The 25,553-nt window shown below is 33.1% G+C and overlaps 4 protein-coding genes and 1 pseudogene across 12 annotated transcripts; 2 read left to right on the top strand and 3 right to left on the bottom strand.

The window, feature by feature from the left end:
* Nucleotides 1-211: 211 nt before the first annotated feature.
* Nucleotides 212-4,343, bottom strand: LOC111303082 (mitogen-activated protein kinase kinase SIPKK-like). 5 transcript variants are annotated; one of them, XM_022899103.2, is made up of 9 exons: nucleotides 3,984-4,333; nucleotides 3,817-3,901; nucleotides 3,439-3,585; nucleotides 2,540-2,764; nucleotides 2,275-2,457; nucleotides 1,941-2,164; nucleotides 1,604-1,649; nucleotides 1,395-1,494; nucleotides 212-548 (listed from the first exon to the last, which is right to left on the bottom strand). In XM_022899103.2, the coding sequence occupies exons 1-8, from the start codon at nucleotides 4,067-4,069 to the stop codon at nucleotides 1,405-1,407; spliced, it is 1,086 nt and encodes a 361-aa protein (XP_022754838.1). In that variant the 5' UTR covers nucleotides 4,070-4,333; the 3' UTR covers nucleotides 212-548; nucleotides 1,395-1,404. The 5 variants fall into 5 exon arrangements, with proteins under 5 accessions (XP_022754838.1, XP_022754836.1, XP_022754837.1 ...); XM_022899101.2 differs by having other exon boundaries at nucleotides 212-501; nucleotides 3,984-4,331; XM_022899102.2 differs by lacking the exon at nucleotides 212-548 and adding an exon at nucleotides 952-1,330.
* Nucleotides 4,344-7,895: 3,552 nt separating this feature from the next.
* On the bottom strand, nucleotides 7,896-10,234 carry LOC111303081 (pre-mRNA cleavage factor Im 25 kDa subunit 1-like). Of its 2 annotated transcripts, none has more exons than XM_022899099.2 (7): nucleotides 9,807-10,234; nucleotides 9,659-9,704; nucleotides 9,003-9,096; nucleotides 8,810-8,883; nucleotides 8,644-8,730; nucleotides 8,458-8,568; nucleotides 7,896-8,283 (listed from the first exon to the last, which is right to left on the bottom strand). In XM_022899099.2, exons 1-7 carry the CDS (start codon nucleotides 9,995-9,997, stop codon nucleotides 8,230-8,232), a joined length of 657 nt encoding a protein of 218 aa, XP_022754834.2. In that variant the 5' UTR covers nucleotides 9,998-10,234; the 3' UTR covers nucleotides 7,896-8,229. The 2 variants fall into 2 exon arrangements, with proteins under 2 accessions (XP_022754834.2, XP_022754833.2); XM_022899098.2 differs by having other exon boundaries at nucleotides 7,896-8,181; nucleotides 9,807-10,227.
* A 2,360-nt stretch (nucleotides 10,235-12,594) lies between these two features.
* On the top strand, nucleotides 12,595-15,761 carry LOC111303078 (uncharacterized). 2 transcript variants are annotated; one of them, XM_022899096.2, is made up of 6 exons: nucleotides 12,595-12,775; nucleotides 13,435-13,508; nucleotides 14,461-14,577; nucleotides 14,805-14,925; nucleotides 14,998-15,115; nucleotides 15,392-15,761. In XM_022899096.2, exons 2-6 carry the CDS (start codon nucleotides 13,499-13,501, stop codon nucleotides 15,449-15,451), a joined length of 426 nt encoding a protein of 141 aa, XP_022754831.1. In that variant the 5' UTR covers nucleotides 12,595-12,775; nucleotides 13,435-13,498; the 3' UTR covers nucleotides 15,452-15,761. The 2 variants fall into 2 exon arrangements, with proteins under 2 accessions (XP_022754831.1, XP_089598202.1); XM_089742076.1 differs by lacking the exon at nucleotides 12,595-12,775 and adding an exon at nucleotides 12,880-13,201.
* Nucleotides 15,762-15,918: 157 nt separating this feature from the next.
* Nucleotides 15,919-18,724, bottom strand: LOC111303079 (uncharacterized; annotated as a pseudogene). Its single transcript, XR_016326623.1, has 6 exons — nucleotides 18,537-18,724; nucleotides 18,356-18,430; nucleotides 18,146-18,275; nucleotides 16,796-17,315; nucleotides 16,418-16,531; nucleotides 15,919-16,260 (listed from the first exon to the last, which is right to left on the bottom strand). The product of XR_016326623.1 is annotated as an uncharacterized LOC111303079 (transcript).
* Nucleotides 18,725-21,462: 2,738 nt separating this feature from the next.
* Nucleotides 21,463-24,716, top strand: LOC111302576 (uncharacterized). 2 transcript variants are annotated; one of them, XM_089742075.1, is made up of 2 exons: nucleotides 21,463-22,324; nucleotides 22,409-24,716. In XM_089742075.1, the coding sequence occupies exons 1-2, from the start codon at nucleotides 22,264-22,266 to the stop codon at nucleotides 24,112-24,114; spliced, it is 1,767 nt and encodes a 588-aa protein (XP_089598201.1). In that variant the 5' UTR covers nucleotides 21,463-22,263; the 3' UTR covers nucleotides 24,115-24,716. The 2 variants fall into 2 exon arrangements, 1 of the variants encoding a protein (XP_089598201.1); XR_016326622.1 differs by having other exon boundaries at nucleotides 22,113-24,179; nucleotides 24,335-24,716.
* Nucleotides 24,717-25,553: the final 837 nt, after the last annotated feature.

Raw genomic sequence — 25,553 nt, 5'->3', positions numbered from 1 at the left:
AAAGATTTTCAAACTATTATTCATTGAAGAATCAACCAGACTACAAAAAAACTGACCGTAACAATACGGATTAGTTATCAGATGGTTAAAGGACCCCTAAACTTGCCAGAACTTAATGTCAACCTATTCTCTTACCAAATCAAGTGCATGCACTATGAATCTATGATAGGTTCCATAATCTTAAACAGAATTAATGCAACCGAAACTCAACTAGGCAAGTAAAAATTGTCACTTTCCTTATTTAATTTAGTAATTTCAGGAAGTTTATAAAATTGTTCTTGATATATGACAGCAATAAGCTGTACCTCACACTCCCAAGTCCTCTGGCAAGAAATTTTTTTATAATCTTTGATGCTTAACTTTGGGCCTCGCCATCACAACAGCCGCTCAAATAAGTTCCATAATTCAGTCACAACGACAACTACAAATGTTCCATGCTTCTACAACTTTGGGTTCTGTTGACATTCTTTTGTCTGACAGGATATTTGTTCAGTCCGAACTCTGCCAAAAAAAAGGTGACACTGTTGGTTTTGCTTTAAATCACACCCCTGCTAATAAAGATTAATTACAATTCAAGCATGAATAGTGCCTAACTGCCCGTCACTTTTAGGCACATAGATTAAAAGCTACCAAAATGAATAATTATTTTTTGGGAAAAAATTCAAAAATATCCTTTAGGGAAAAAATAAAGTACTTCAACCACAGTTCACAAAACACATTGCCTGAGCAGCACACCGTATGATCAACATCATAAAGCAAAATAAATGCATTAACAATCAAAATTTTCAATCTTTTAAAGGCAAAATGCTAACAAATATCAAGTCCACCATCATGACAAGGTAGATAGGGACACCATCTGTACGGGTGCTTAGAAGTTAGAAACACTAGACCTCTCAAGTAGAATGGAATATGTACCTAGTATTATGCAAGAAAAGATTGGCAAATCCGGAGGAAAGAATGAATGATGCCGTATTCTATTTAGCCCAGGGTATACACTTAGGTAATAGTTGTTAGAATTCATCACAAATTTCATTATTAGTACCCAAAGCCAATAACAACTTTGCTTATATTAGAGTCTTTCTTGTTTTGTTTTTCTTTCTTTTACTTATTTTTCTAAGATATCCAAGGCTTCCAAAAGCAATAAAAGTATTTCTTAGATTCTAAATAAACAGAAACCTAGAAAAGAAAATGACTAAGAGTTACATTATGCTTTAGATCTGAAGCAAAGACGAGATCAATTTAGCGAAAACAAGTTTTTCAACAGATAAGCAGCAATCCTGTGACCAGTCCGGCATTAAAGCATGTGAACTTTAATTCCAAAGGCAGAGTCCTGAAGTAATACACGGCAACCCCATAAGAGAAAATTATGACACCAAATCCAAGGATAGACATACCACATAAGTTCTAAAGTGTTGCAAGTGGTGATCCTGCATTGTTAAAGTAAGATGAGAGGTCCACATCCAAGTCATCATACATGTACAAGAAAGGCTGTGCCTGCACTCACATTGAAAATCATATGTGAAGCACCATTAACAGATATTTAATTGACTTTCTATATTGCTCAAAAATAAAGTGCCACAGAGGAATGCAGATATTTACATACCAGCAGTTCATGTGCTGACTTTCTTTCTTTTGGGTCTTTCTTTACACTGCCATGGATAAAAGAACCCAAGGCCAGGATTGGTAAGCTCGTACTATCAAACAATTCTATAAAATCCAAGTGACAAAAAAAAAAAAAGAATACCAATTGCAGAGGCTATCTCTCCAGAATTTAAAAAAAAAAAAAACAAATTATCTATTTTTGACAGAATACCAATTTGAAGAAAACTCTTACTTAGCAAAAAAATGAATAACTCATTATAGTGCAAAAATATTCTAGAATATCTTTTTAGGCAAGTATATCAAGTAACTCATTCAAAAAAAAAAAAAAAAATCTTTACCATGCAGAAATAAATGAGCAAAACTCAGGAGAAAATTGCTCAGAAGGTGCACAAGGTGGTGGTTGTTCAACAATTTGTTCCATGAGCTCATAAAAATTAGTCCACCCTTCTGGCTGCTCTGGTGGGGAATATGGGAATTTACCAGTTGCACACTCAAGCAACACTAGCCCCAAGCTCCAAATATCACTTTTATTGCCATAATCGCCACCAATAATTCTCTCAGGCTACAAAAGAAGTAAATAGACATTAAAAAACCAATAAGTTTTGAACAAATAAGAATAAAGTACACCTTAGCCACCAAAACAACATTATTTTGGTACAGTAAATTACTTACAGACATATAGTTGTATGTGCCAACAAAAGTGCTTGCTAGACCTGAGGTGCTTGTCATTATTGCACTCACACCAAAGTCAGTGATCTTGACTTCTCCTCTATGATTTATTAACAAGTTAGATGGCTTTAAGTCTCGGTGGATAATATGTTTTTCATGATGAAGATACATCAAACCCTTCAGCACCTACATAATGAGAAGAATTTCAAAATGCATACCAGAACATCTGGTACATACTCTAATTAATTCAAAGTTCAAATGTACCAACCTGCTTACATATTGCAGCAAGATAGGGCTCGAGAATCGATTTAACCTTTTTCAGAAAATCTGCTAGGGATCCACCATCCATATACTCCAAGATGATTGAAATGGCACCATTGTTATAGAAAGACTGATAACACACAACAACATATGGACACTGAGAGGATTGATTTATTTTCAATTCCTTTGCAATCTGCTTGCGAGCTGACTCCTCAATAGTCATTTGAATAATCTGATAAAAGAAGACATGTCAGAAATAAGATATTGTGAGAACAACACAGAGATGCAAGACTAAAAAAAAGCATTATTGCTAAAATGTTTATTTCGCTAGCTCCAATATTTAAAAAGGAACAAAAATATCTGTTTTAGACAGATGGCTTCTATCAAATCAAGAAAGGCTGAGCATGCATTATTAATTCATAATGTAGCCAACAACAGCTGCATTTCTAAAACAGGAACAGATCATGATACATCTGTCAAGCATGATGTAGGAGAGATTTTTTTGTCATCATTTACCATGATCAAACCTATCAATAAGTTTCCAAGAATCAAGGCCTTGACTTGACTTGACTTGACATTGGTAAATAAATAACTTCACCCACAGAATTCTGGCACTTTAATTATATGACAGACTAACCACTGAAATTATATTTTTGTAACCTAGAGCATCATCGAATTTAACTCGAAATAGAAAAATCAAAGGTTCAAGGAACTAACTTCTGTTATCTGCTCCCAACAAGACAAGGTTCCAACATTCAAAAATTGTAATTTCATTACCCTAGAACTAATATGTATAAAACCATGAAATGTTGATGAAATGGCAATAATTCTTGCTTAACAAAAAAAACAAAAAAACAAAAAACATGAAAATACAGAAAGTGTTAAACTTGGCACTTGGATATATACCTTCAATGCAAAAAACTGGCCAGTCCATTTGTGTTGGACCAATTGCACAATTCCACCATTACCCTTGCCAATTACTTTAATCGCATCGATATCTTCTAAATTCAACTGATTATCCGTGTCAGTTTCTGACGGCTTAATAGGCGGAGGCTAAAAAAAAAAACAAAAAACAAAGGGAAAAATAATTAAGATCTTTGCAACATGAAATTTTTAAAAATCAAACTTAATAAAAGAAACAGATTTCATCAATTGGCAATATCTTTGTAGTAAAAAGCAACCTAAAGATACATAGAAAGTGAAAGAATCTGAACAATGAAAAACATTTTAAAAAAAGATGCAAATTCATTGAAAGAAAAAAATTAAAAAAAAAAAAACCCTTACAGCTCCAGGTTCATATTGAGAGACAATTCGAACTCCATCTTTGTTGACGAGGAGATCACCGTCTTTGAATGTACCACTTTCGGTTCTGCCATGAAAATTCATCAAAAAAATCAAGAAAAAAAAGTGGAAAATTAGAACGAGTGGCCGTAATAATTAATTATCATTACAGAAACTTGGCGAAGGAGATCTCTGCCGGAGGAGGAAGAGAGAGCTTCAAATTAGGGTTTAAAATCCCTTTTCCCTTCTCAATCATTTTTTCTTTCTTTTTTGCTCTCTGGTTTCTTGAATGGGTAACAGTCGGTCTTGGTTTTTAGTAAGCGTTTTAGATTTAGATTTTATGGAGAAAGAGAAAGGATTTTTTATTTTTGGTTTTAGGGCTTTCTTTAAGTATATTTTTTAATAGAGAAGAAAACTAGTGCCGAGTGTTTTTATTGTGGGCAAAGACAGAGACAGAGACAGAGACAGAGACAGGAGAGAGCAGAAGCCAGTCTTTTCCATAATAACATAACAGCCAAGAGGAAGATAACTCGACTTCCCGCTTACTTTTCTTCATTTTGCCCGCGCGTCTTTCCTTTTTCTCTCTCTTCCCTTTTAGCTGTCTACTTTTTATAAATTTTTTTACATATTTTTTATATAAAAGTAAAATCCATAATTTTAAACATTATGTAATATAAAAATGATAAAAATAATATAATTTAAAATTTTAATAAAATTTATATATATTTAATAAAAAATAAAATACAAATTTGATATTTAATATGTCTATATAAATTATAACATGATAATTTTTATATTTTAAATATTTTAATTCAAAATAAATATAAATATATAAATTATAAATTTTATATCAAAATAATAATCTAAAATTTTTAAAAAATTATAAATATTAAAATTTAAATTTTAGCTTATTAAATTTTTTTAAAATAATTATATAAATCAACTAAATTAAATATTAAATTCATTCCCTCTAAATTTTGAAATGCAAGTAGCATTAGAATTTATAAGTCTAAGATAAGAAACAACCTTAGTCATTGTTCATGTGAAGCGGTAGTTGTTGAAAACTTGCATTACCAAACAGTTCGGACTTCATAGTTTAGAAAGAAACTTATTAAGTTTATTTTTCACCTTTTCACATTGGATAGGTGGATGAAAGCATCCATTTTTCAATATATATATATATATATATATATAACAAAAGGAAGAAAGCAGGGAAAGTTAGCACACAGATTTTTACTGAAGCTGGTTGAATACTTGAATCGATGGCACCAATAATAAGATATAAATAGGTTTACTGTCATTTTTACAGAAATTTAGATTAATCACATTATAGACCATGATAATAACGTGCATGATTGACCATAGTTTTTTTTTTAATTAAAAAAAAACATTTTTCATTCTCCAATCAATTTCTTCACTGCTTGCCACCATGATCAGTGTGAAAATAATAAGACATGATTATATTATTTTTCCACAAGGTTCAGGTTGATCGCCGGTAGATGACAAACAAGAGAGATAGAAACAAGCACTTTATTTAAGCAATGCAATCCAATTTGTATTCAACAACGGGTTAAATCTAATTTGATTTTTTAGTATTGAATTTTTTTTTAATTAGATTTTGAATTGAATTAAATAATAATAAAAAATTTTTAAAATCGAATCAAAATTTTAGACAAATCTATTTCATTTTGATTCGGTATATATAATTTATTTTTTAATTAATTATTTAATTTTATATTTATATTAAAAATAATATTTTATTAATTTTAAATCAAATTAAATCAAATATAAATTTTTATAATATTAAATTAAATTAAATTTAAATATTAAAAAATAAAAAATTTATCAAAACAAATCAAGTATTATAAATATAAAACGGATTGAATTCGAGATTATTAAAAACTCACTCTTATTCGATCCGACACGACGGTTATCTTCCCTAATTCTAATTTACTCCTTTAATTTCAATTGACAACCAGCTGCATTGAATACTGACAAGTTTTTTTTAGCTGGCTGGTTGTTGACTGTGGAATTCAAAGTCAAACCCAAGGTCTTTGGCCTTTTTTAGCCATTTTGAACGTGGCTTAATGTTGACGGCTAGTTTGGATTCCATTTAACGATAGTGCCATGGAATTCATGCCTTTTTGGGGACCAGTTGTATCATAGGATGCATTGGCACGGTATTTTACAGTACCGTAGTTGATTCGAATGTCTTTTTAGTCATCGGCTGAGAAGAGTCAAGTGAATCACATTTTAGGCAGTAGATTATCATGTATAAGGAGTTTATAGTTTTAATGTAAAATTAAAAATAAAAATAAGAAAAAATTTTCAATTATAAAACGACTGTCATTAATGTAATAATCAATTATCATTATCAATCTCGTATTTGTATCAAACATATATTTTTATTACAAATTTTAATTTTATTATTACAATATTTATTTTTATCTAATATTTTTAAATCACACCAAAATCAATCTTAGCTCCGTCCAAACAGACACAAGCCTCTTACTCTGTGGCAAGGATAAGATCGTATTTATGGCGATTCACATGTGGGGGTATGTACCAGCAGACTTGGAAAGTTACTGAGCAGTACCAGGTAGCTACCAGCTAGCTTGGAAGCAGCAAGTGTTAGCTAGCAGCTTGGAGGTTATAGGATTGTAAGTCGAATAGTAAAAAATTTGAATTTGAGATCGATTTATAATTTGAGATTTAATATTTGATTCGAGTTCGATCAAATTTTATTTTTTAAGTTCGAGTTTGATTCGTGATCGAATTCGAGTTACTCGAGCTCACTCGATTAAGTTCGATTAATATGTAAAAATAAATTCGATTCGTATACTCGATAAAAATTCGATTATTCATGTTCGAATTCGAACTCAGACTCAAAATATTTTATTAATTAAAATAATAAAAATATATTTAAATATAAAAACTCGATTAAGCTCATGAGCTACTCGAGTCAGATATAAAAATATTCAAATTCGATTCGATCGATAAGTCGAGCTACTCGAACTCGAACTCGACTCGACAATAATCAAATCGAATTCGAATTTTTCGAATCGAACTCAAATAACTTGTAAGTGCTAATGTATCATTTACATCTTAAAGGCCAGCCAATTCGGTAGTTACGGTTTCTTGTTGCCCATAAATTGTTTTTGTTTTTTCTTCTCCCTATCAAAATTTATTCTCTCACGTCGGTAGCAAAAATTTGTTTAGCAATCCTGGTTTGGTTTCATCAAGCAACTCCGGAAAACTCGAGACTTGTTTAGCAAATACTCGATAAGCCAGCGTTGATTAAGGCACTTGCAATAACCACAAGGGAGAAACTGCTCATTTGCAGTGCAAAACTGCAAACTACAAAGCACAAAGTGCACCCAGAATCATGAACAGTTATAGCTAAAAGGAAACAGGAAAACCTTAGATGCAGTTATTGCAAGTTTATAGCAATCACGTTCTATAGATTGTACAATGAACCTGCTTGAAACCTGCAAAACATCAAATCTAATAATCTACCATGAATGGATATGGAACCACTTGGCTCTCAGCTCTCCGTGGAATCCCGTATCCCTGAATCTGTTTTTGATAATAGCAGAAAGGAACCTAATTTTGACTAAAACTCTCAAAAAGTGGCAACACTTTCCATTTCGCTGCCTGCCAACATGGGAGAAACACAATCTATCTACGTGCGCAATTCTTAGGAGGAATCCAATGGATCTCGCCTCTGAATAGTGAGTCTGATTCATACGAATGATAAGTGGATTTGATATTATTGGCTGAAAAAATTAATGAAGGGCTCCCAAGCCTGAACCCTTTCATTGAATCATCGACTTGGTTTCCCCGCCTTCAAAGAGAAAATAGTCAACGGGCCTTTACCAGAAACTTTAGCCTACTAAATATAACCAGACAGACGTACTTCTACCATGGCAAAGACCTAAAATAAGTGAGCTAATACATTGCAAAATAACATATGAACAAAGTTTTGCTTTATCAGCAGATAAAAGAGAGAGAAAAAAAATAGAGTATGATTTGCTATTCAACTCATGTCAGCATAGAAATTGAAGCATTCTGAAAAAGAAATTAAAAAAGAACAAACATCAAGATAAATTTAATATTGTGAGCTCAATATTATGTATCACTTCCTGTAAGAAAACTATGGTATATACAACTGTGTTTCGAAATTTCATGAAAATTACAATCCCAAGACTGAAAACTTCTATCAGCTGCTGCAAACATCTTCTCACCATTTCCTATGATTTTACCTCAAACCCGCACGTTATGGTCAACATTCATATTCTAAGTGTCAATAATGTTGATGGAGAATTTAGATAGCAACTGTGGTACTCCTGATATTATCGGTCCGTATGTCTACAGAAATTAGAAGAGTAAGCAACATCTGAAACCCTGGTGAAAATCTTACACTATGAACAAACGAGTTCGTAGCATAAATATGAGGACATCAAAATGAAGCTGCCATAAAAAGACGGTTATTTATTGATATCTGAAATGAACTTGTTAAAGTAACATCCAAAACATGGCAGTGAAATTGCATCAAATGTTATATAAAACATAATGGTATAGATTAGTCCTGATTGAATGTCCAAGCAAGTAATACTTATTCCAATTTGTAGTATTAACTTGTACCTTGTGATTTTCGTGAATCTGTGTCAGTGGAACTGCAAGCAATTTCAGGTTTTTGGGTACAATAAATTTTCGACTCTCTGGCAATCTCACCAGGAAGATTTTGATGCATTCCTGTAAAATGAGATTAACATAAGAACTGAGAAAGGTATAGCACTGCAGCAGAAGCAGTATTAATGTATCAACTACCTTAGGCTTTTTTACACTGGGTGGCAAGTAAGGATACAATAATGTTTCAAAGTCATGCCTCCACCACATGCCAAGACATTCTCCCACCTAAATATTTAAGAACATGAGAACTTTCGCACCAAGTCACAATAATACTCCAATATAAATAGGGGAAAAACTGCTTTACCTCCCATTCAGTTTCATTGCCATCTTCACTGGCAGAAAGCTTCCTGGAAAGCTTACGTCTCAGTCCATCAACATCTGGAAATTCAGCTCAATCTTAGTTCAGTGAACCCTTAGAAGAATGACCTGCGGCTCAAGGATGATTTACCTAACCAAATTCAAGTTTGTAAGACAGGTTAACAGAACCAGCAACTAACCTGATTCACCAGGCCTCAAACGACCACCAGGAAGCTTAAAGATGGAATTTCTAACTTGCAGCAGCAACAGATGAGGGTGTTTGAACAACTCAACCTGATTAAACGACATTGCTTAAAACATTTGTAAAACATAACTAATACATTCCCATGAGACTAATTTTGCAAGAAACCCACATAATTGTCTGGTCACAATTAACATGGTTGTCTTCTCACAACATTTCAAGTGGCATGCCATGTGGAAAACAATCTGCCATTTATTAACAGTCACATCTTAGGCCTATTCTAAACCTCCGGAAGCCACCTCTTTGCTAATTGACTAACAGTTTGCCAGAGACTGGAAGTCAGTTTCAAGATTTCTTATTGAAGAATAACTACAAAATAGCTCATACGTTTCAACCTTGAACCAACTAAACTCCATAACTTTTAGACCTAATTCTTCAGTAAAATCCCCTTATATAGTCAATCATCAGTTATTACTAAGCACAGGAGACAGGACAGAAAACAACTTCTTGCTATACCTAAACAATGCAATTCCTTTAATATTAAACAATATGCAACATTTTTTTTATTCAATCAAAACTTCAAAACTATACCAATCAGAAGAAGAGTGACAAGATGAAGCCAATTCAGAAAGAGATTAGAGAAAAAGAACCAACCAGAATAACTGCTTCTACAGAAGTCCTCAATCCATAAGCAGCATAACTGGGGGAAAAAAGTTAAAAGTGTTAAACCCATAAAGATTTTGGCAAATAAAAAAGAACCGAATTGAATTTTACATTTAAAAAAAGAGATACGGTTAAGTACTTGGATTTCATCCTATTAATACGATCGGACAGAGTTTCATCCTTGAAAACAATGGCTTCTTTGGACCCAAAATAGTAACAACTTAGAGGGTAAATATCCACCTCTTTTCTATGATCAACGCTGCTACTATGATCGTTTACTGTTGCTGCTGCTGCTGCTTCTACTCCAACTCGCATGTGATCATCTCCCATCTCAAATATCCTAGTAAACTCAGGCTAGAGTACAGAGAAAAACAAGGGTGATGGAATTCTTCCTTTATAAATATAGAATAGGATAGAAGAGAAAAGAAGTTAGTGGAACGTGTCCTAAAAGCAGAGCATGCTCTAACTGTTTATTTGTTCGGTAATCAAGTGACATGGACGTGGCGTTCCAGAGACACCTGGTTCCTTACAAGACTAGAATTGTGGTCTGTATTGGAGAGTAGAGGCGGTGCGGCAAAAGCCGACAAACAAGAGTTTGGGTGTTCGTAATCGGCGGGCGTGGATAGTGGTGAGAAAAGAAAATTCGAAATTTGATTTAAAATTATAGTGCTTGATTTTTTGATTTATTTTATTTTATTTTATTTGAATTAAAATTAAAATATTAAATATATATTAATTTTGATTTTGAATTGGGGTGTGAAATTTTTTAAAAAATCAAATTATATATTTTTATTAATTTTTATAAAAAAATAATTATTTTATATATAAAAATTTTTAAATATATTAAAATTTTTATTAAAATAATATATATAATTTAAATTTAAAAATTAATAAATTGAATTAAAAACTAATTTAAATTTAAATTAAATTTTATAATTTTATAATATTATATATTATTAAAAATACTAAATTAAATTTGATTCAATTCAATCAAAATTATTATCACCCCTAAACATGAAGACAAAAAAAACTTCTTTAGGTTTTGATATTTTCTGCTTTTGGTTTTAAAGTTGAAAAGTAATAATCAAAGAATTTATATTCCAAAATTTTATTAGAATTATTGTAACCTTTTCATAATTTTTTTTGGATGAATAACTTTTTCATAATTCTCATTCCTAAAATTAAATCGATTTATTTATTATTGAAATATTAAAATTTTAATTTTAATATTTAAAATTTAAAATTCTACATTTTTCAATAAATAAAAAATTTGAGAGTCTCAACCTAATTCCAAAAAAAAAAAAAAAAGTTAATTCTTAAATCAGGGCTAAATATCATAGTTTGAACTTTGACTGATCACAAATGCATTTTTCTTTCCACCGACCAAGCAATTAGATTGGAAAGCAATTAAATCACGGCTAAACAATTCTAATGCTAATAAAGTATTATTTTAATAATAAGAGAAGATTTTGGAACTTTGAAGTTTTAAATTAAAACTTTATTGTATGTGAGTTTAATTATATATTTATGTTATAAATTATTAATTAATTATTTAGTGATATATTATATATAAATGTAATAATTAATTATAATTAAAATTTTTTATATATAATTTCATTAAAAGAAAAAACAATGGGCTTCCATCAAACAGAAGAAAGTTGAGGCGCGTGGCTGGGAAAAACCAATGAAACAACAGTTTTCCCAACTTTCCAAATTTTTTGTCCCAATCGAACGCGTCCGATTCCTTATTATTTGTTTCCCGACAGATGGCAGATAGGTTGTTGACGATGGATCTTGTTTTTTTTTTTTTTTTGATATTTCATAATTATTTTTAATCTCAAATAATTTAAAATTAAGTCAAATTAAATCTTATAAAAAAAATTAATTCGTTCATAAATTTTAAAATTAAAATTTTGTTTAAAAAAAATCGAACTCTTTATTTTTTGAACTAATTGAACATTGTTTTTTAACTTCCACTCAAATCCACCACGAATTTGACAACGCAATATACTACGTCGTTTGATATCGGATTGTTTTCCAAGTGAGTTCTCATATATAAGGCTCCCTGGACAAGCAAAGCTCAATTTTAGGTTCGAGGAAGGCACTAATCCTCATCATGGAATTTCAATGACCTAACACATGGATACGGACATATTGTGACTTTCAAGCACACAAAAATGTTGATTCATTCGAAGCTTTGTCACTGTCTCATTAATTTGAACCGCTAAAAATTTCGTTTTTTATTTATATCAAAAGAATTTCACTATTTTAATTTGTAAATGGATTTTTTATTAATTATTTAATTATATATTTGAACATAAATTATTATTTATTAATTTTTTATTAAATAGAAATTCATTATAAAAATCAGGTATAATATAAAAAGTATATGATCAGATTGATTTTAATTAATACTGCTATTACCGTATATGTCTTGGTATTGTAATAAATTAGATTTAATAATTATAAATGTAATATTTGATTAATATAAAAATTATATAAAAAATAAAAATAATGTGTTTTAAAATTTTAATAAAAATTATATATAAATTAAAAAAATAAAAATATTTTTTTATATAACGTAATATATAAATTATCATTATAATTCAAACAATGGAGATGTTAGAAAATATAGTGGAGATAACAAATTCTTTCTTCGTACTATAATAACTCAATCATTGCCGGAGGCGGAAACAAGTCTGGAAAAAAAAAAATAGTCCAAATGAAAATGGTGCCCCTTGGCTGTATCCACCCACCCCCCACCAACCAAATAAAACTTCAATAAGCCAAGAAACCCAGGAGTCAAACTAAAGGGTATAGTTGTCATTTTATACACTAATTGTCAAGGTAGCACTCAGTTAAAATGAATAATAAAAAAAAATGCATGTTTATTTTATTACAAGCAATGATAACGATAATAATAAATTAAGACAAGATGAGAAAAATAAAATCTCCTTTTCCGTAATTTTCCGCCATAATTATTTATCAAATAGAAGTCAATTTTTCGCTCTCTTATCCAACGGAGGAGAGGATTTTCTTCTTTTCTTTCGCTTAACAAAATGAATATATCAATCCAAATCTTCACTCCTTATTTCTAGTTCTTCAAAGGCAAGTTTTTCCCTCTCTTTTCTTTTCTTTTGTTTTAAAGCTCTTTGATTTTTTTCTTATCTGATTGTTTAGGATTATGTGTTTTGAACTCCTTTTTTTTTTCTTGGATTTTTAGTTTAGATTCTGGTGCTGATTATTTCTTTTTATTGTTAAGTTTTTTTTTTCTTTGTTGTGGATATTTTTGTTTCCTCGTGTATATTTAACATTGAAATATGTCAGATTTGTAATTAATTACTATCTTGTTCATTTCCTATTCAATTTTCTGTTTTTTTTGTTCTTGGCAATTTTCTTTCTTTGTTTTCCCTAATGATTAATTGATAAATATATTCGTAAATGTTAGCAGTTATCGGTGGATAATTTCTTCCAATTTTTTTGTTGAAGTCATCAATTCTATCTGAAGATGGATCAAAGCAAAGTTTCTTAAAGGCATGATTTTAGATGTATTATTATTAGCTGCGGATTCTAAGAGCATGTTGACTCAGTTGAGAAATGTTTCTGTTTTTTAGTTCATAATTGGCTTCTAAGCAAGCTTGAGTTCATTGAATTTTGATTGTTCTTAGTATTTGTCTGCAAAATACTATGTCTGAAAACATGAGATCATGGATAGCAATTCATAGCTCAAAACTGAATCTAAGGTTCTTCTTTATCATCTGAAGCAGGAATTTTGGCTGTTGAGTATACACTGACGAGTTTTTCGCTGCAGACGCATCAGCTCCTGCACACATGGATCAAAGTAATCAATCTTTCTTTCTTTGTATTTACTAATTTCTCTCCTGAATATTCTCATTTATTAAGTCAGCCTAATAGTTGAAGAGAAGATTTGTATTTGTATAATGCTGTTTGATTACATCCTTGCCCTTCTTTGAGAAAAGCTCTTGTTTTTTTTCGCTTTTTGGAGACACTGGATTGTCTTATATAGCCAGTATAAGAGTCCATTTGATGCATTGATAATGAATTTTAACACTAAATAGAAATACAGTATGTCTAAGAATATTATGCAGCTGATAAGAGATGCCCTTGAAAAGCAAATACCATATAACCTTTTCCTAGGTGGATAAATAACTTGATTCGTAAGAACAAAAAGGGCAAATAATGTCATCAATAGTGTAGTTTCTTCAGCGGAATTGTATTTTTAAAGTTTTCTTCAGTGTTGGATGCTGTGAGTTAATTGGCTAAGTACAGCTTGTGAGTATATCTATGGCTGCTTATTTGGTAGGAATGAATTTGAGTTCAGCTAAGAGCAGATCTGCATGACCTATATTTTGCAGTTATCATATAGGCCTAAGCCTAACTGCCATATATTTCTTTTTTTCACTGCTCAATGATTGTTTGTTTGGAGAAATGCTTATATCTTGGTATATTGTTATAAACACAAATTGATGTGTTTAATCTGTTGAATAAGGCTAGATTACATTTAACACTAAAGGTTCTGACTTCTGATATTTGTAAGAAAATTTATCTTTTGATCACTAAAAAAAGTTATTTGGTTATTTAGACCTTCAAGTATGAACTCAACATCGTAGCAATAGGCCATATTCTTTATTGTTCTAGACAATCTGCCAGGAGTAGTTCATGTGGACCTTAAAGAGAAACAAAGCAAATGATTAGTCGAGAATTACTTTTCCTTGGCAATTGATGAATATGATAAATTAGATTCCCAACTACAGCATTTCTCAATGTCACAGGTGCTGCTGTCGAGGAGGCTGGGAATTTGAGAAACAGCCTTGAGGTTGCAAAAGCACTTTCCGATAAACATCTTGATCTTTTGAGGCCATCTGCTCGATACTTTTCAGTATTTAAAGGTAGTGACTCTATTAAAGCTAATTACATGTTCCTTCAGGGATTTTTGACCCATACCCTGCAGCAAAGAGAGGCAGAGTGTCTTTTCTGCTCCTTTGCTATACAATTCAACATTTAGTTTGCCACACTTTGCCATGTGATCCTCCACCAATTCAACATTATCTTAAAGCATCTTGTTGTTTATATAAGTATCTATGCGACCAACTTAGAGGTAAAGCTGTTATGGTAGGGCAAGCACCAGATGCAGCAGCAAAAGGCAAATACGCACTTATCAAAGATGAGGAGGACTTCCAAACAGGGATTTTTGACAAACCTCTTCCATGCTTTGGCTGTGGGATAGGATGGTTCTCGTGAGTACTTTTCACTGTTCTCCACGTGCCTGTTGCAGTTTTCCTATTCTCATGTTGTCTTGTTTGTTACAGCTTCCTGTTAGGATTTGTGTGTCCATTGATGTGGTACTATGCTACATTTCTATATTTTGGAAATCACTACCGTAAAGATCCTAGAGAGAGAGCAGGCCTTGCTGCTTCTGCAATTGCTGTAAGTACTCCTGGTCTTTGCCGCTTCCCCTTCTCCTCTCAAAAATAACTTCTTCATTAATCAAACAATGCTAATAATTCTATAATTACCAGAAAAAAAAATCAGTCGTAATTTCTGTCAGTTAAAAATCATTAGATTTCCATTTTTCTCTTACGTTTGAATTTTGAAATCATTGTTCGATAAAAGTATTACTTCAACTTATTTCTAAATAAATGCACTCATATCCTTTCAATCATACCAGTATATAATATACACTGCATGTCTTTGTTGTTACAGGCAATGGCATCCTCTGTTGTACTGCTGATCATAATAGTTTTTCTTTTATTTTCAACCTAATCACTTGGAATCGAAGTCTGCTCCGAACACCTTTATACATGTTGAGTTCAAACGAATTGCATGCAAATCAAATATTGAATGCTTGGGCCACAATGGACATGCAATAAGCAATATGAGAAACTGAGCCAACCTTGTCCCATCTGCTGAGCATTCTTGTAAAGACAACAGATCCTCTGAGAATCGTATCGTTTATAGGAATTCATACAAGAAATTACAGTTTGCCTTTGATAGAACCATGGAATTTGAGGCAATGTTTATTTGTAAGTAATTTGATGAGTTCATTAATGGAATAATTTGTTTCACTGTTGAATGTTGATACATAATGGCCTTTACCTAGAAATTTCAATCCTGTCCCCAGTGTGATTGTCATTGTAAGCTCGCCAAGATATTGGCTAGGCATTCGATGGAAAAGCAATAGCTGAAAATGATAGATAAATAAATAAATAAATAAAAGAAGCGGCTATATCTTCTCTGAGATTCCCTTGGGCTGAAAATGTCTAAACCTCAAACTTATACAGTGCTCACGTCCATTCATCAATATTCAATAAGCATTTATTAATACGTTAACGCTCGAAGTCAAGAACCAGCTCCAACTTGATTCTCAGACAAAAGGTGGAAACAAATGACTGGCCCTTTCAACAACAACAACAACAAAATGAATGACTGTAAAACTGCCATGTAAAACCTACTGCTGGTGACCATCCTCCAAAATCCACCACAAAAAAGAGCTTCATTACCGCTTAATTTTAGTCTTTAGCCACTAGACGAACATATTTGTTGTCAACTGTAAATCTGGAGCTTGAAGTAATCTGCAACATCAGAGAGAAAAGAATATTGTCACAAGATTAAACAAGAACTTCAATTCTTAAACCAAATCCCTCAGAAATAATTTACAATAGTATTAAAAAAAAAACTAAACACAGAAAAATTGCTAAAGAAATAATTATACAAAGAACCACCCCTCACCTTGTGCTCCAACATTTCACTTAGTTGGGACTTATCGTCATCTATACCTGATTCCTGGAGGGCCTTAAGAACTAGTTTTTGCAGCTTCCGCGTCTTCAAAACTCCACGAGGACTCTGCCACATGCATAAAAAAGAATGCATAAATGCAAGTTCAAGGACAACAGAGGGAAAGATCATTGTAACTTTAACTACAGGGGAAGCAACTTTATGCCTCTACTTAGTTCCCAACCACAGGTTCAAGGGAAAAGGACATGGGAGCTCTTGCATTTATGCCACCATGTTTATCTAAACAAAGCTATGTTAATGATCATGAGCAGCATAATTTCTAATATAATGAAAAAAGGTTAAAATAGAATGAATCTTAATTAGGAGACATACGGATTTCAAGGCTGCTTTAATCAACTTCTTCCACTTTATCTTCTTCTTGTTATCTTCTTTGGTAGCGGCACATTCTGCTTTACCTTCTTTCACAACATTATATTTGGATTTTTTTTACTTTCTCTTTGTGTCCTCCTGATTTTCTAACTCCATCTGAATGACTTCTCCATTGCCTGCTTCATCTGAGCTATCATCCCCACTGTTTTCCTCACTACCATCCCTCACATACATATCTAACTTTATCTTTTTATTTGATGATAAATCTACATTTGCTGCTTCTGAGTTGATTTGGAAATGGCTATCTTTGGGAAGGTCCTGTGATTTGGCTTCTCCGTCAGGTTTATTCTCCTGCACTTCATCATTCACTTTATTTTCAGTTGAAACGTTAGTATCTGGAGCAGATTCTTCAATCTGTTTAGGTTGTTGCTTAGCATGGAAAGCCCGAGCCTTCGCCCTGTGCTTCTTTCCTTCAGCATGAAGAAGCAAGGTCTGCTGGCTGGTAGCCTTGGTATTGCAAAGACTGCAAATACATAGGTGATGAAGAGAATCTCCTCAGTTCACAACATAGGATAAATAATAGATGAGATTAATATAAAAGCAAACTTTTATCCTGTGTAATTTTTATGGCATGATAGTTCGGACCGTAGCTCAAGAGCTCAACACAAACTACCTCATCAGATAGACATGTCAAAGTCACCATATTCTGGAGCTAGCCAGATATTAAATGAGACACCACAAAAATTTATTTGGCACTAAATCTTATATGTTAAACTTAAAAAATACCAGAATCTATAGCATGGCCTCAGAATTTACAGCTAAAGGATCGACATATTCACAGAAAACAAGACAACACCAAAGGGGACCAAAGAGATGTATTATTCATGAATGAAAATAATAATTTTGTGCACTATTCATGAATGAAAATAATACTTTTGTGCACTAAGACTTGGTTTGGTTTGTTGATCCAAAGGAAAATTAGAAAGCTAGAATAACTAAACTTTGATTAAAAGCTTGCAGCTGAAGCAAACTATTGGTAAGGTACTCTCTGCAATACAAAATACAAGTTAAGTAACACTACAGGTTATTTTGTTTCTCCATTGAACAAAAGCCGTGCACAATTCCCAACTAACACCCCTTGCAGCTTTTGAGTTAGAATCAAGCTTGTTTTAGAAAGTTAAATGTTTCAGCCACTGAAAGACAAACTACCAACAAAGGCAATCAACTACGAACCTAAGGAAATTACTTGACTTATTGCCCTCACCAGTATCTTACATGCCACCACAAACAAGAAATATAAAATAATTCGAAAAAGAAAAGGTATAAGAAAATCTGGATTGAAATGAACATTACCTACAAAACCACGAGGACGCTGAGATAACCCCACATTTATATCAATATCAGGTTTTTCCTTTGTTAGCTTATTGGGTTTTGCATTTGAACCATTTGGTGATTTCCCTTGTTCCTTAGGACCATATTTTTCCTAAATATGAAAAAAAAAAAAAAGGCCTGTCATTATTTATCAGCGATTAACAAATAAAATTATGGGATTAAGAAACTTACTGCTTCAGTAAGGCACTGTGTATGACCCTGTACGCTTTGCTGCCCAAAAATCACCCCACAATCGATGCACGATAGCTACAGAATCAATCAAAACGAAGATGGGTTAGTCAAGAGTTCGAGATTAACCGAAGAAAACATGTTGAAAAACGATAGAGATGAAAACAGAAGGGAAAAGTAAGACCTTGGAAGCAGAGCAAATTCCGAAGTGGTTTGGTAACTTGGGTTTCTTCAAGTTCTCGCCACAATCCTCGCATTGAAACCACACCATCGTTTTCTCTGTCTTTCTTTATTTGTTTATCGTTCCAGGAAAAACGGAAAGGATTGCCAAACGTAGAAGATAGTTTGGCTTTGGGATTTAACCGTTGTGAAGAACACAGTGTCAGGGTTTTTGTTCCTAAACGCAGCGTTAAAGGCTTCCGACACGAATGGTAAAATGGGCCAAACAAATATTAATAAGTTTAATGTGGGCTTGAGTTCAGCCCACTTAAGTCCACAACCAGGCCCAAAACTCCACGTGCTTCGTGTATTATTACAACTTTAGAACAAATCCATGCAAATGATGCATATTTTAAATTTTTATATCTGACATATGTTTCAATTTTGTCAAATATCTTAGGAAAAAATTTAAAAAATTCATGTATTATATGAATAAATTTAATGGTTGCATGCCACAACATAGTGTGAACATCATGAGACTTTTGTTTCTTAGTTGTCATCTTCAAATTATAACATATAAAATTATTAAAGATAAATATGCACCAGAAAAATTTTAAAGGCTGAAGCCTATATAGAGAGAGAGAGTTCGTTTTTGATAGATTTGAGGCATAATTTTTAATTTCACAAATAGAATTAAAAAATTATCACATATTTTTTAATTAATTGTTTAAATTTTTATATGCTCTAAAGTATATATATATATATATCATTTTATTAATTTTGCTTATAAATTTTAAAAACTTCATTTATAAGGAATGAGATAATTTCACATAGTAAAGGTTAAGTTCAAATTGGTTGGAGTTGAAGGTACAAGTTTTGGTACTAGCATAGGTATTTTAATCTCAAACGAATTCTATTTCTCTTTTGATCTTCTCCTTTGGTGGAATTGGATCATGAAGCACTGGACATTCGGAGAAATCCCAGAAATGTCGTTATTGGCGATTCCATTCTTACGGATCGACGGAAGTAGTGGACTACAACTCGTACAAGCTTTCTGAGATGCTTTGTGAGTTAACGCTATAGGATGGCCATACGTAGGTCTCCTCTTACTCCTAATAATCATTTTATTTTTATGAAATGATGAACAATAGGCGACCAAAAAAAATGTATCAATGTTAACAATAATTGTAAGAAACTGCTTTTTGAAACCTTTTTTTAAATGGGGTCATCAATTGAACTTGAAATAATCAACGCTCAAAACATGTGCTTCTTTTCCAAAAAAAAAAAAAAAATCTTAAAGCTCATCCATTCTTATGAAATTAGCCGAAAACAAAGATGTTGGATGACTTAAATTCTTTTAAAAAAATTACCCAAAGACTCATTCTGGTTATGTGATCATGAAACCACCATGATCTTGAATTTAAGCTCTTAAATACTCGTATATATGTATAATTGTCCATATTGAAAACTTGTAAGAATTGAACAAAGGAAAAATTGTCAAAGGTGAGAGAAAACAACAAGCTATCTACTGGGTGCTAGCTGCTTAGAGGGCACTTTGTGGTCAGTGGTTGTCTTTTCCCTCTCTATCTCTATACTCTTTCTTTTTTTTTTTTTTTGGTATTCTTAATTTAAATCCAAAGATTTCAAGTCCAACTTTGCAATCAACACACAAAAATATTAAGCTTAATTCCACACGTTAACCATGAGCGTAATTCAAAATCTGTTCAAGTCTCCATTGTTGTTTGATGGAGCATTGCATCACAAAACCATATTAAAAAACTTTATGAAGAAAGTAAGAAACCAGCCATGAGGCCTTAATTAACATAAGGGTTTATATTATCTATTTATTTCTTTATGAATTATAAAATAAGGACATACTATTCTACACCAGTGAAAAATTGGAAAGCGTGGGGCAAGAAAAAGATAAGAGCTACCCTTCAAATTATATCTTTTTTTTTTTTTTTCAGGAATGGTGGTGTTACTGCCATGATTTTCCAGGACAAGTAATTGTCACGCTTGGGAACTTTTTTTAAAATTTTCCATAAGATATAAAGAATAGTTTGGCTGTCATGAGAGGTGGAGAGTTTTCAAAGATATTCTCTATGTTTCTTTCTGATGGAAAAAGTTTTTTCCCCAGTAAAATCTGAAACCTCTAATGGAAAAGATGAAGAGGAAAATCATCACCATAAATCACTATAAAGTTGTTTTGTCTCTTCATTAATTTTATAATAACACTTAAAATTTTTATCAAGATGAGTTCAAAAAGCTCAATGTGCTGAAATCTTTATCAAGATGAGTTCAAAGGCTCAATGTGCTGGATGACTGGATTCCATTAAGCCTAATTTGTTCATGGTTTTCTTTTCCATTAGATGAATAGTATCGATGACAGTAATTTTGATTATAAAATCATAAATTTAAAGCTTATTTTCATCCAATATAGAATTATTTTACCAATAGCTATGTGAAAATTTTGTTTTAATTATAATCATGTTAAAATTTTTATCCTCAGAAAAAGGTGAAAGTGATTTTCTTTTTCATTTTTATGTTGTTGGTGTTATTAAAAGTCTCATTATTGATAAACTTAGTTGAATCTGAACCTCAGCCAAATGTAAGACTCTTTGACTCTAACTAAAGATTGATCATTATATATCACTGAATTATTGCGATCATTTTTTGTTTTCAATTTATTTTCTTTTGATAAAGTGTCAACCAAAGAGCATTTGTGCTAAAGTGCCCACCAAAGAGCATTGTATTCGAATTTTTCTGTAAAGTGGCATGATTTCAATCACTGCAGCCATGCTCCAATTTTATACAATGTAGCTAAAAATGTCTTTCTGTAAGAGTTTCTCTTACTTATCGATCGGCCAACACATGGGGATTAAGGGATGGACTTTGGATTATATTTTACTTTTTCCTCAGGATTTTGCTTAACTTGTAAAATCCCCTTGCAGGAAGTCAAGGAACTTCGTAAGGACAACTCTTTCCAAACCAGAAATCAGAATTCGGACAAAAATAATTTTTTTAATGTCACAAAGTAAGTGGTTTCTATTTTGTCTTTGCTGTTTGTCGGTTAGTCATGAATATATTTATTTCCTCTCTATGCCTTGAAGCTGAAGCTGATTGAGAACAAAACACACATCAGATGAATCAATATACTCAACCAAGTCAGGATATTGGCCAAAGAAAGTGCCTTTGCACCAGCTAGATCTTGAAGTCAAATCAAACTCAAAAACAAAAAGCATGCCTGAATTCGTTATCTATCTGTACAAATTTTGTGTTCTTGATTGAAAATGATATATCAGTCATCAGATTATTTCGATTGGCTTACGATCAATATGCTTTTCATGGTGTTGGATTATCAGTTGCTGCATTTGTCTGTTAGCCATGGAAGTATTTGTGTATAGAAAAGTGTTTAGGTTATAAATAATCTAATCATTCAAATATCATCTTTACAATAATTATATATGGAGAGTTTCTTCTGTTTCAAGAAAAAAAAAAAAAAAAAAACCTTCTCCCAATAATTAATTTATTTTGGATATCCATGCAAATTGAAACCACATTTACAACTATAATAATGCAAAAGGGGAGATAAAAAGTTTGCAATTAATAATGAGTAACAATCTAGTTTGCAATTAATCCGCTAAATATCTCTCCTCTGAAGACAAGCTTCCTTCTTGCGTAGTTTATAAAGTCTTTGGCCTCACAAGCTAAAAAACATATACAAAATACAGAGAAAACTGAAAACCCTTCCCATGGAAACAACCGGAGACCCTCCATCGTTATGGCCACAGCTGACCAACTCCATGCCTCGCCGTAAGTCATCGTCTCCTCTTTTCACCCCACCAGTTCTCATCATCCTCTTACCCATCATCGCATTACTTCTCTTGTTCTTTGCAGTTCCCCCTTTTCTCTCCATCACCACTCAGATTTTTAGACCCAACGGTGTCAGGAAAAGCTGGGACTCCCTCAACATTTTTCTAGTCTTGTTTGCTATTCTTTGCGGTGTTTTTGCTAGAGGAAATGACACCACCACCACGGCCACCAACAACAGTATTAGAAATGATAGTAATAATAACAAGCCAGGCCATCCTGTTTCGCAACAATGGTTTGAGTATCCAGATCCTCCAGTCGACGCGACGACGTCGGTAACCAGCGTTAGGAGGTTGAAGAGAAGCAGTAGCTCGTACCCAGATCTGAGACAGGACTCTTTGTGGGAGAATACCGAGGATCGGTTTCGTTTTTTTGATGATTTTGAAATAAACAAATATCGATCTTCAACAAATTACAATGATAAAGTTCACGGGCTTCGTAGGAGCTGGAGAAGTGAGTTTCAAGAATCTGAAGCCAAGGTCATTCATGTTGACACCTTTGTGCTTCGTTCTTCTCCTTCATCACCACCGTCAAAGTCTCCAGCACCTTCAACACCACCTCCACCACCGCCTCCGCCTCCAGGTGGCCGCCATAAATCAAGACGAACTTGTCAAGCTGTTGGACGGAAAGAGAAGTTGAATACTCAGAACGATCATGTTGAATTCAACAAAATTAAGTCTCCATTGCCAGTAACACCAGCACCACCTCCACCGCCACCGCCACCTCCTCGGCGACCACCATCTCCACTAGTTGAAAGGGGAGATAGATCAGAGCAGAAGTATGAGAAATTGGAACGTAGAAAAAGTAATGCCACCAAAGAAATAAAGATGGTTTTTGCTTCGTTAAGGAAAAGAAAGAAGAAACAGAAGTCAAAGGATCATGATAATCGGCAAGTTTGCCCTTTGCATTGTCCACGTGAGTCACCACCTTATTACTTTACTACAATACCACCACCATCACCACCACCTCCTCCACCGCCACTGCCTCCACCACCATCCTCTGTCTTTCAAAAATACAATCTCTTCAGAAAGGGCAGCAAAACCAAAAAATTCTATTCTGTTACTTCTCCTCCGCCTCCACCACCAGCAACACCCCCAGCATTTTCACTTTCACAACGCTCTTCAAAGCAAAACAGTCAGATCCCACCAACACCACCACCTGCATCGCCACCAGCCTTTTGTTCTACAAAAAGATTATCAAAGCAGAAGAGTCAGATCTCGCCACCATCCAAACCTGCACCTGCACCACCAACACCGCCACTGGAACCTTCAAGGAGACGAACTACGGCCAACATAGGTAGGCCACCATTGCCGACAAAAGCAAATTCTAGTTATTATGACGAGAAAGTGAACAGCGGTGGACATTCAACGTTAGTTCCGATGCCGCCACCTCCGCCACCATTTAAAATGCCAGAGTTGAAATTTGTGGTTCGTGGGGATTTTGTTAAGATACGGAGCAATCCTAGTTCTCGGAGTAGCTCTCCGGACTTGGAGGAAGTTGATTCATCAAGCAAACATGATGTGCAGACGGTCAGCCGGATGGACGGTAATGATGGGGTTGGGGTTGGGGTTGGGGTTGGAGTTGGAGTTGGAGTTGGAGTTGGAGTTGGAGGGGCCCCGGTGTTTTGTCCTAGTCCTGATGTTAATGCTAAAGCTGAGACCTTTATTGCCAGAGTCAGGGATGGGTGGAAATTGGCAAAAATAAACTCCTTGAAAGAGAAGCAAAGGATATAGGCTGAGATCCAGCAAGCTGAGTTGAAGAACAAGTTCAGACTTCAAACATATCTCAAAATTTTCTGGTTGAATTTTGTTTCTCCTCATATATTACGATTAATTAAACTTGACTGAATTAGTAGATAAATGAATAAGAACAGAAAGGGAGCTTCATGGGAATTAATTTTTGCTTACCTTCATGGAGCTCCTTGCAAGTTTGGTTTTTTTTTTCTTCTTTCAGGTTCTGATGATTTGAAGAGTATTTTCTCGGACGCTACGGACTAGCCGGGATATATTTGGACGCATGGCAATTGGCTCTGACTATTTTTTTTTTTCACCTGTTGGAGCCTAAGCTGGAGGAGATTGTTACAAGTTTGAATTAATTCTCTGTTTGGTGTCATACTAGAACCATGTTTAGGAATTAGTTTGCTGTGAATTGACAGTGGAGCTCTGATTGTTCATCTATTGGAGCCTTTGTTTTTCACTTGTAGTTAAAAAAATGGTGTGAGTAAATATGCAATTCAGAACCTTGGTTTGATGTTATGAATTGAATATTTGTTCCATAAAAAAGGTAGTACTGTAATATTGATGTACACATTAATACATGTTCCAGCATTGAAAAATTTATTTTTCACCAAAATTTGGAACCGGAGGAACTGGGATGTGTCTGCTTGTCTACGCCAAGGGGGATAAACAAATCAATGCCTTGGACTGTTTGGTCAGAAAAAGGAATGATTTAGGGTAGGAAAAAATTAGAAGTGACAATAGACAAAGGATCAGAAGCAACTGTTAGAGTTGTGCTTGGTTAAATACATCCCGATCAAAAGCAACAACTCAAAAAAATAATGTCTCTTTCTTGGTCCCATTCATATTCATTGCTTCAAATCAAACGATGAGGCCAAGCTGATAAAGTGAAACACATAGCTTTAAACTGACCATTTGCTAATAATCTTTTAGCATATTTTTTTACTCTTCTTCAATTCAACCAATGCCATGGGTCATATGTGATGGTTGAAATTTTGAAATTGATAGAATGTCTCAGCTCTTCCTCTCCAACCCTTCCTTCTCTCTCTCTCTTTTTTTCTTCTAAATTTATTGTGGTTTGGGTGTTGGGGGCTTTTAGGGTATATTGGTTTTTTTTTTATTAAAATCTTTTAACCGATAATTAAAGGTAATTTCAATATTTATATCGATTTGACATGTTAGATTGATTTAATATATTTAATGTCACTCGATATTATCATTATTATCTTTTAATGGTTCTCTATCACTCATCTATAAATATAAAAATCCAAACACTTTTAAGATACATTCATCTTATCTTTAATCCTCTTTATTATTCTTCTTTTGACTTCATTTGTTTTAATTTGTGTATCGAAATGTAAATGTAAAAAATATTTTTTGTCTATCTCTTTCTCTTCTATACTTTTAAAAATATATCTTAAAATAAAGAATCGACA

This window comes from Durio zibethinus, chromosome 13, assembly GCF_047325235.1.
Source record: "Durio zibethinus cultivar Kanyao isolate XHJ-2024 chromosome 13, ASM4732523v1, whole genome shotgun sequence".
Taxonomy (NCBI): Eukaryota; Viridiplantae; Streptophyta; class Magnoliopsida; order Malvales; family Malvaceae; genus Durio; species Durio zibethinus.
This window is presented reverse-complemented; position numbering and strand designations above follow the sequence as displayed.

Bases quoted from the DNA above. Each gene is read 5' to 3' on its own strand.
- LOC111303082 (XM_022899103.2), bottom strand. From the start codon at position 4,069: ATGATTGAGAAGGGAAAAGGGATTTTAAACCCTAATTTGAAGCTCTCT. The intron at 3,586-3,816 runs GTAAGGGTTTTT...TTTTTTTTTTAG, and splicing joins CTCAATATGAACCTGGAGCT to CCTCCGCCTATTAAGCCGTC. The intron at 2,458-2,539 runs GTTGGTACATTT...CTCATTATGTAG, and splicing joins TTGCTGCAATATGTAAGCAG to GTGCTGAAGGGTTTGATGTA.
- LOC111303081 (XM_022899098.2), bottom strand. From the start codon at position 9,997: ATGGGAGATGATCACATGCGAGTTGGAGTAGAAGCAGCAGCAGCAGCA. The intron at 9,705-9,806 runs GTACTTAACCGT...TTTTTCCCCCAG, and splicing joins ATTAATAGGATGAAATCCAA to TTATGCTGCTTATGGATTGA. The intron at 8,884-9,002 runs GTTAGTTGCTGG...CTGAATTTCCAG, and splicing joins TTTGAGGCCTGGTGAATCAG to ATGTTGATGGACTGAGACGT.
- LOC111303078 (XM_022899096.2), top strand. The intron at 14,578-14,804 runs GTAGTGACTCTA...CTGTTATGGTAG, and splicing joins ATACTTTTCAGTATTTAAAG to GGCAAGCACCAGATGCAGCA. The intron at 15,116-15,391 runs GTAAGTACTCCT...TTGTTGTTACAG, and splicing joins TTGCTGCTTCTGCAATTGCT to GCAATGGCATCCTCTGTTGT.
- LOC111302576 (XM_089742075.1), top strand. From the start codon at position 22,264: ATGGAAACAACCGGAGACCCTCCATCGTTATGGCCACAGCTGACCAAC. The intron at 22,325-22,408 runs GTAAGTCATCGT...TGTTCTTTGCAG, and splicing joins GACCAACTCCATGCCTCGCC to TTCCCCCTTTTCTCTCCATC.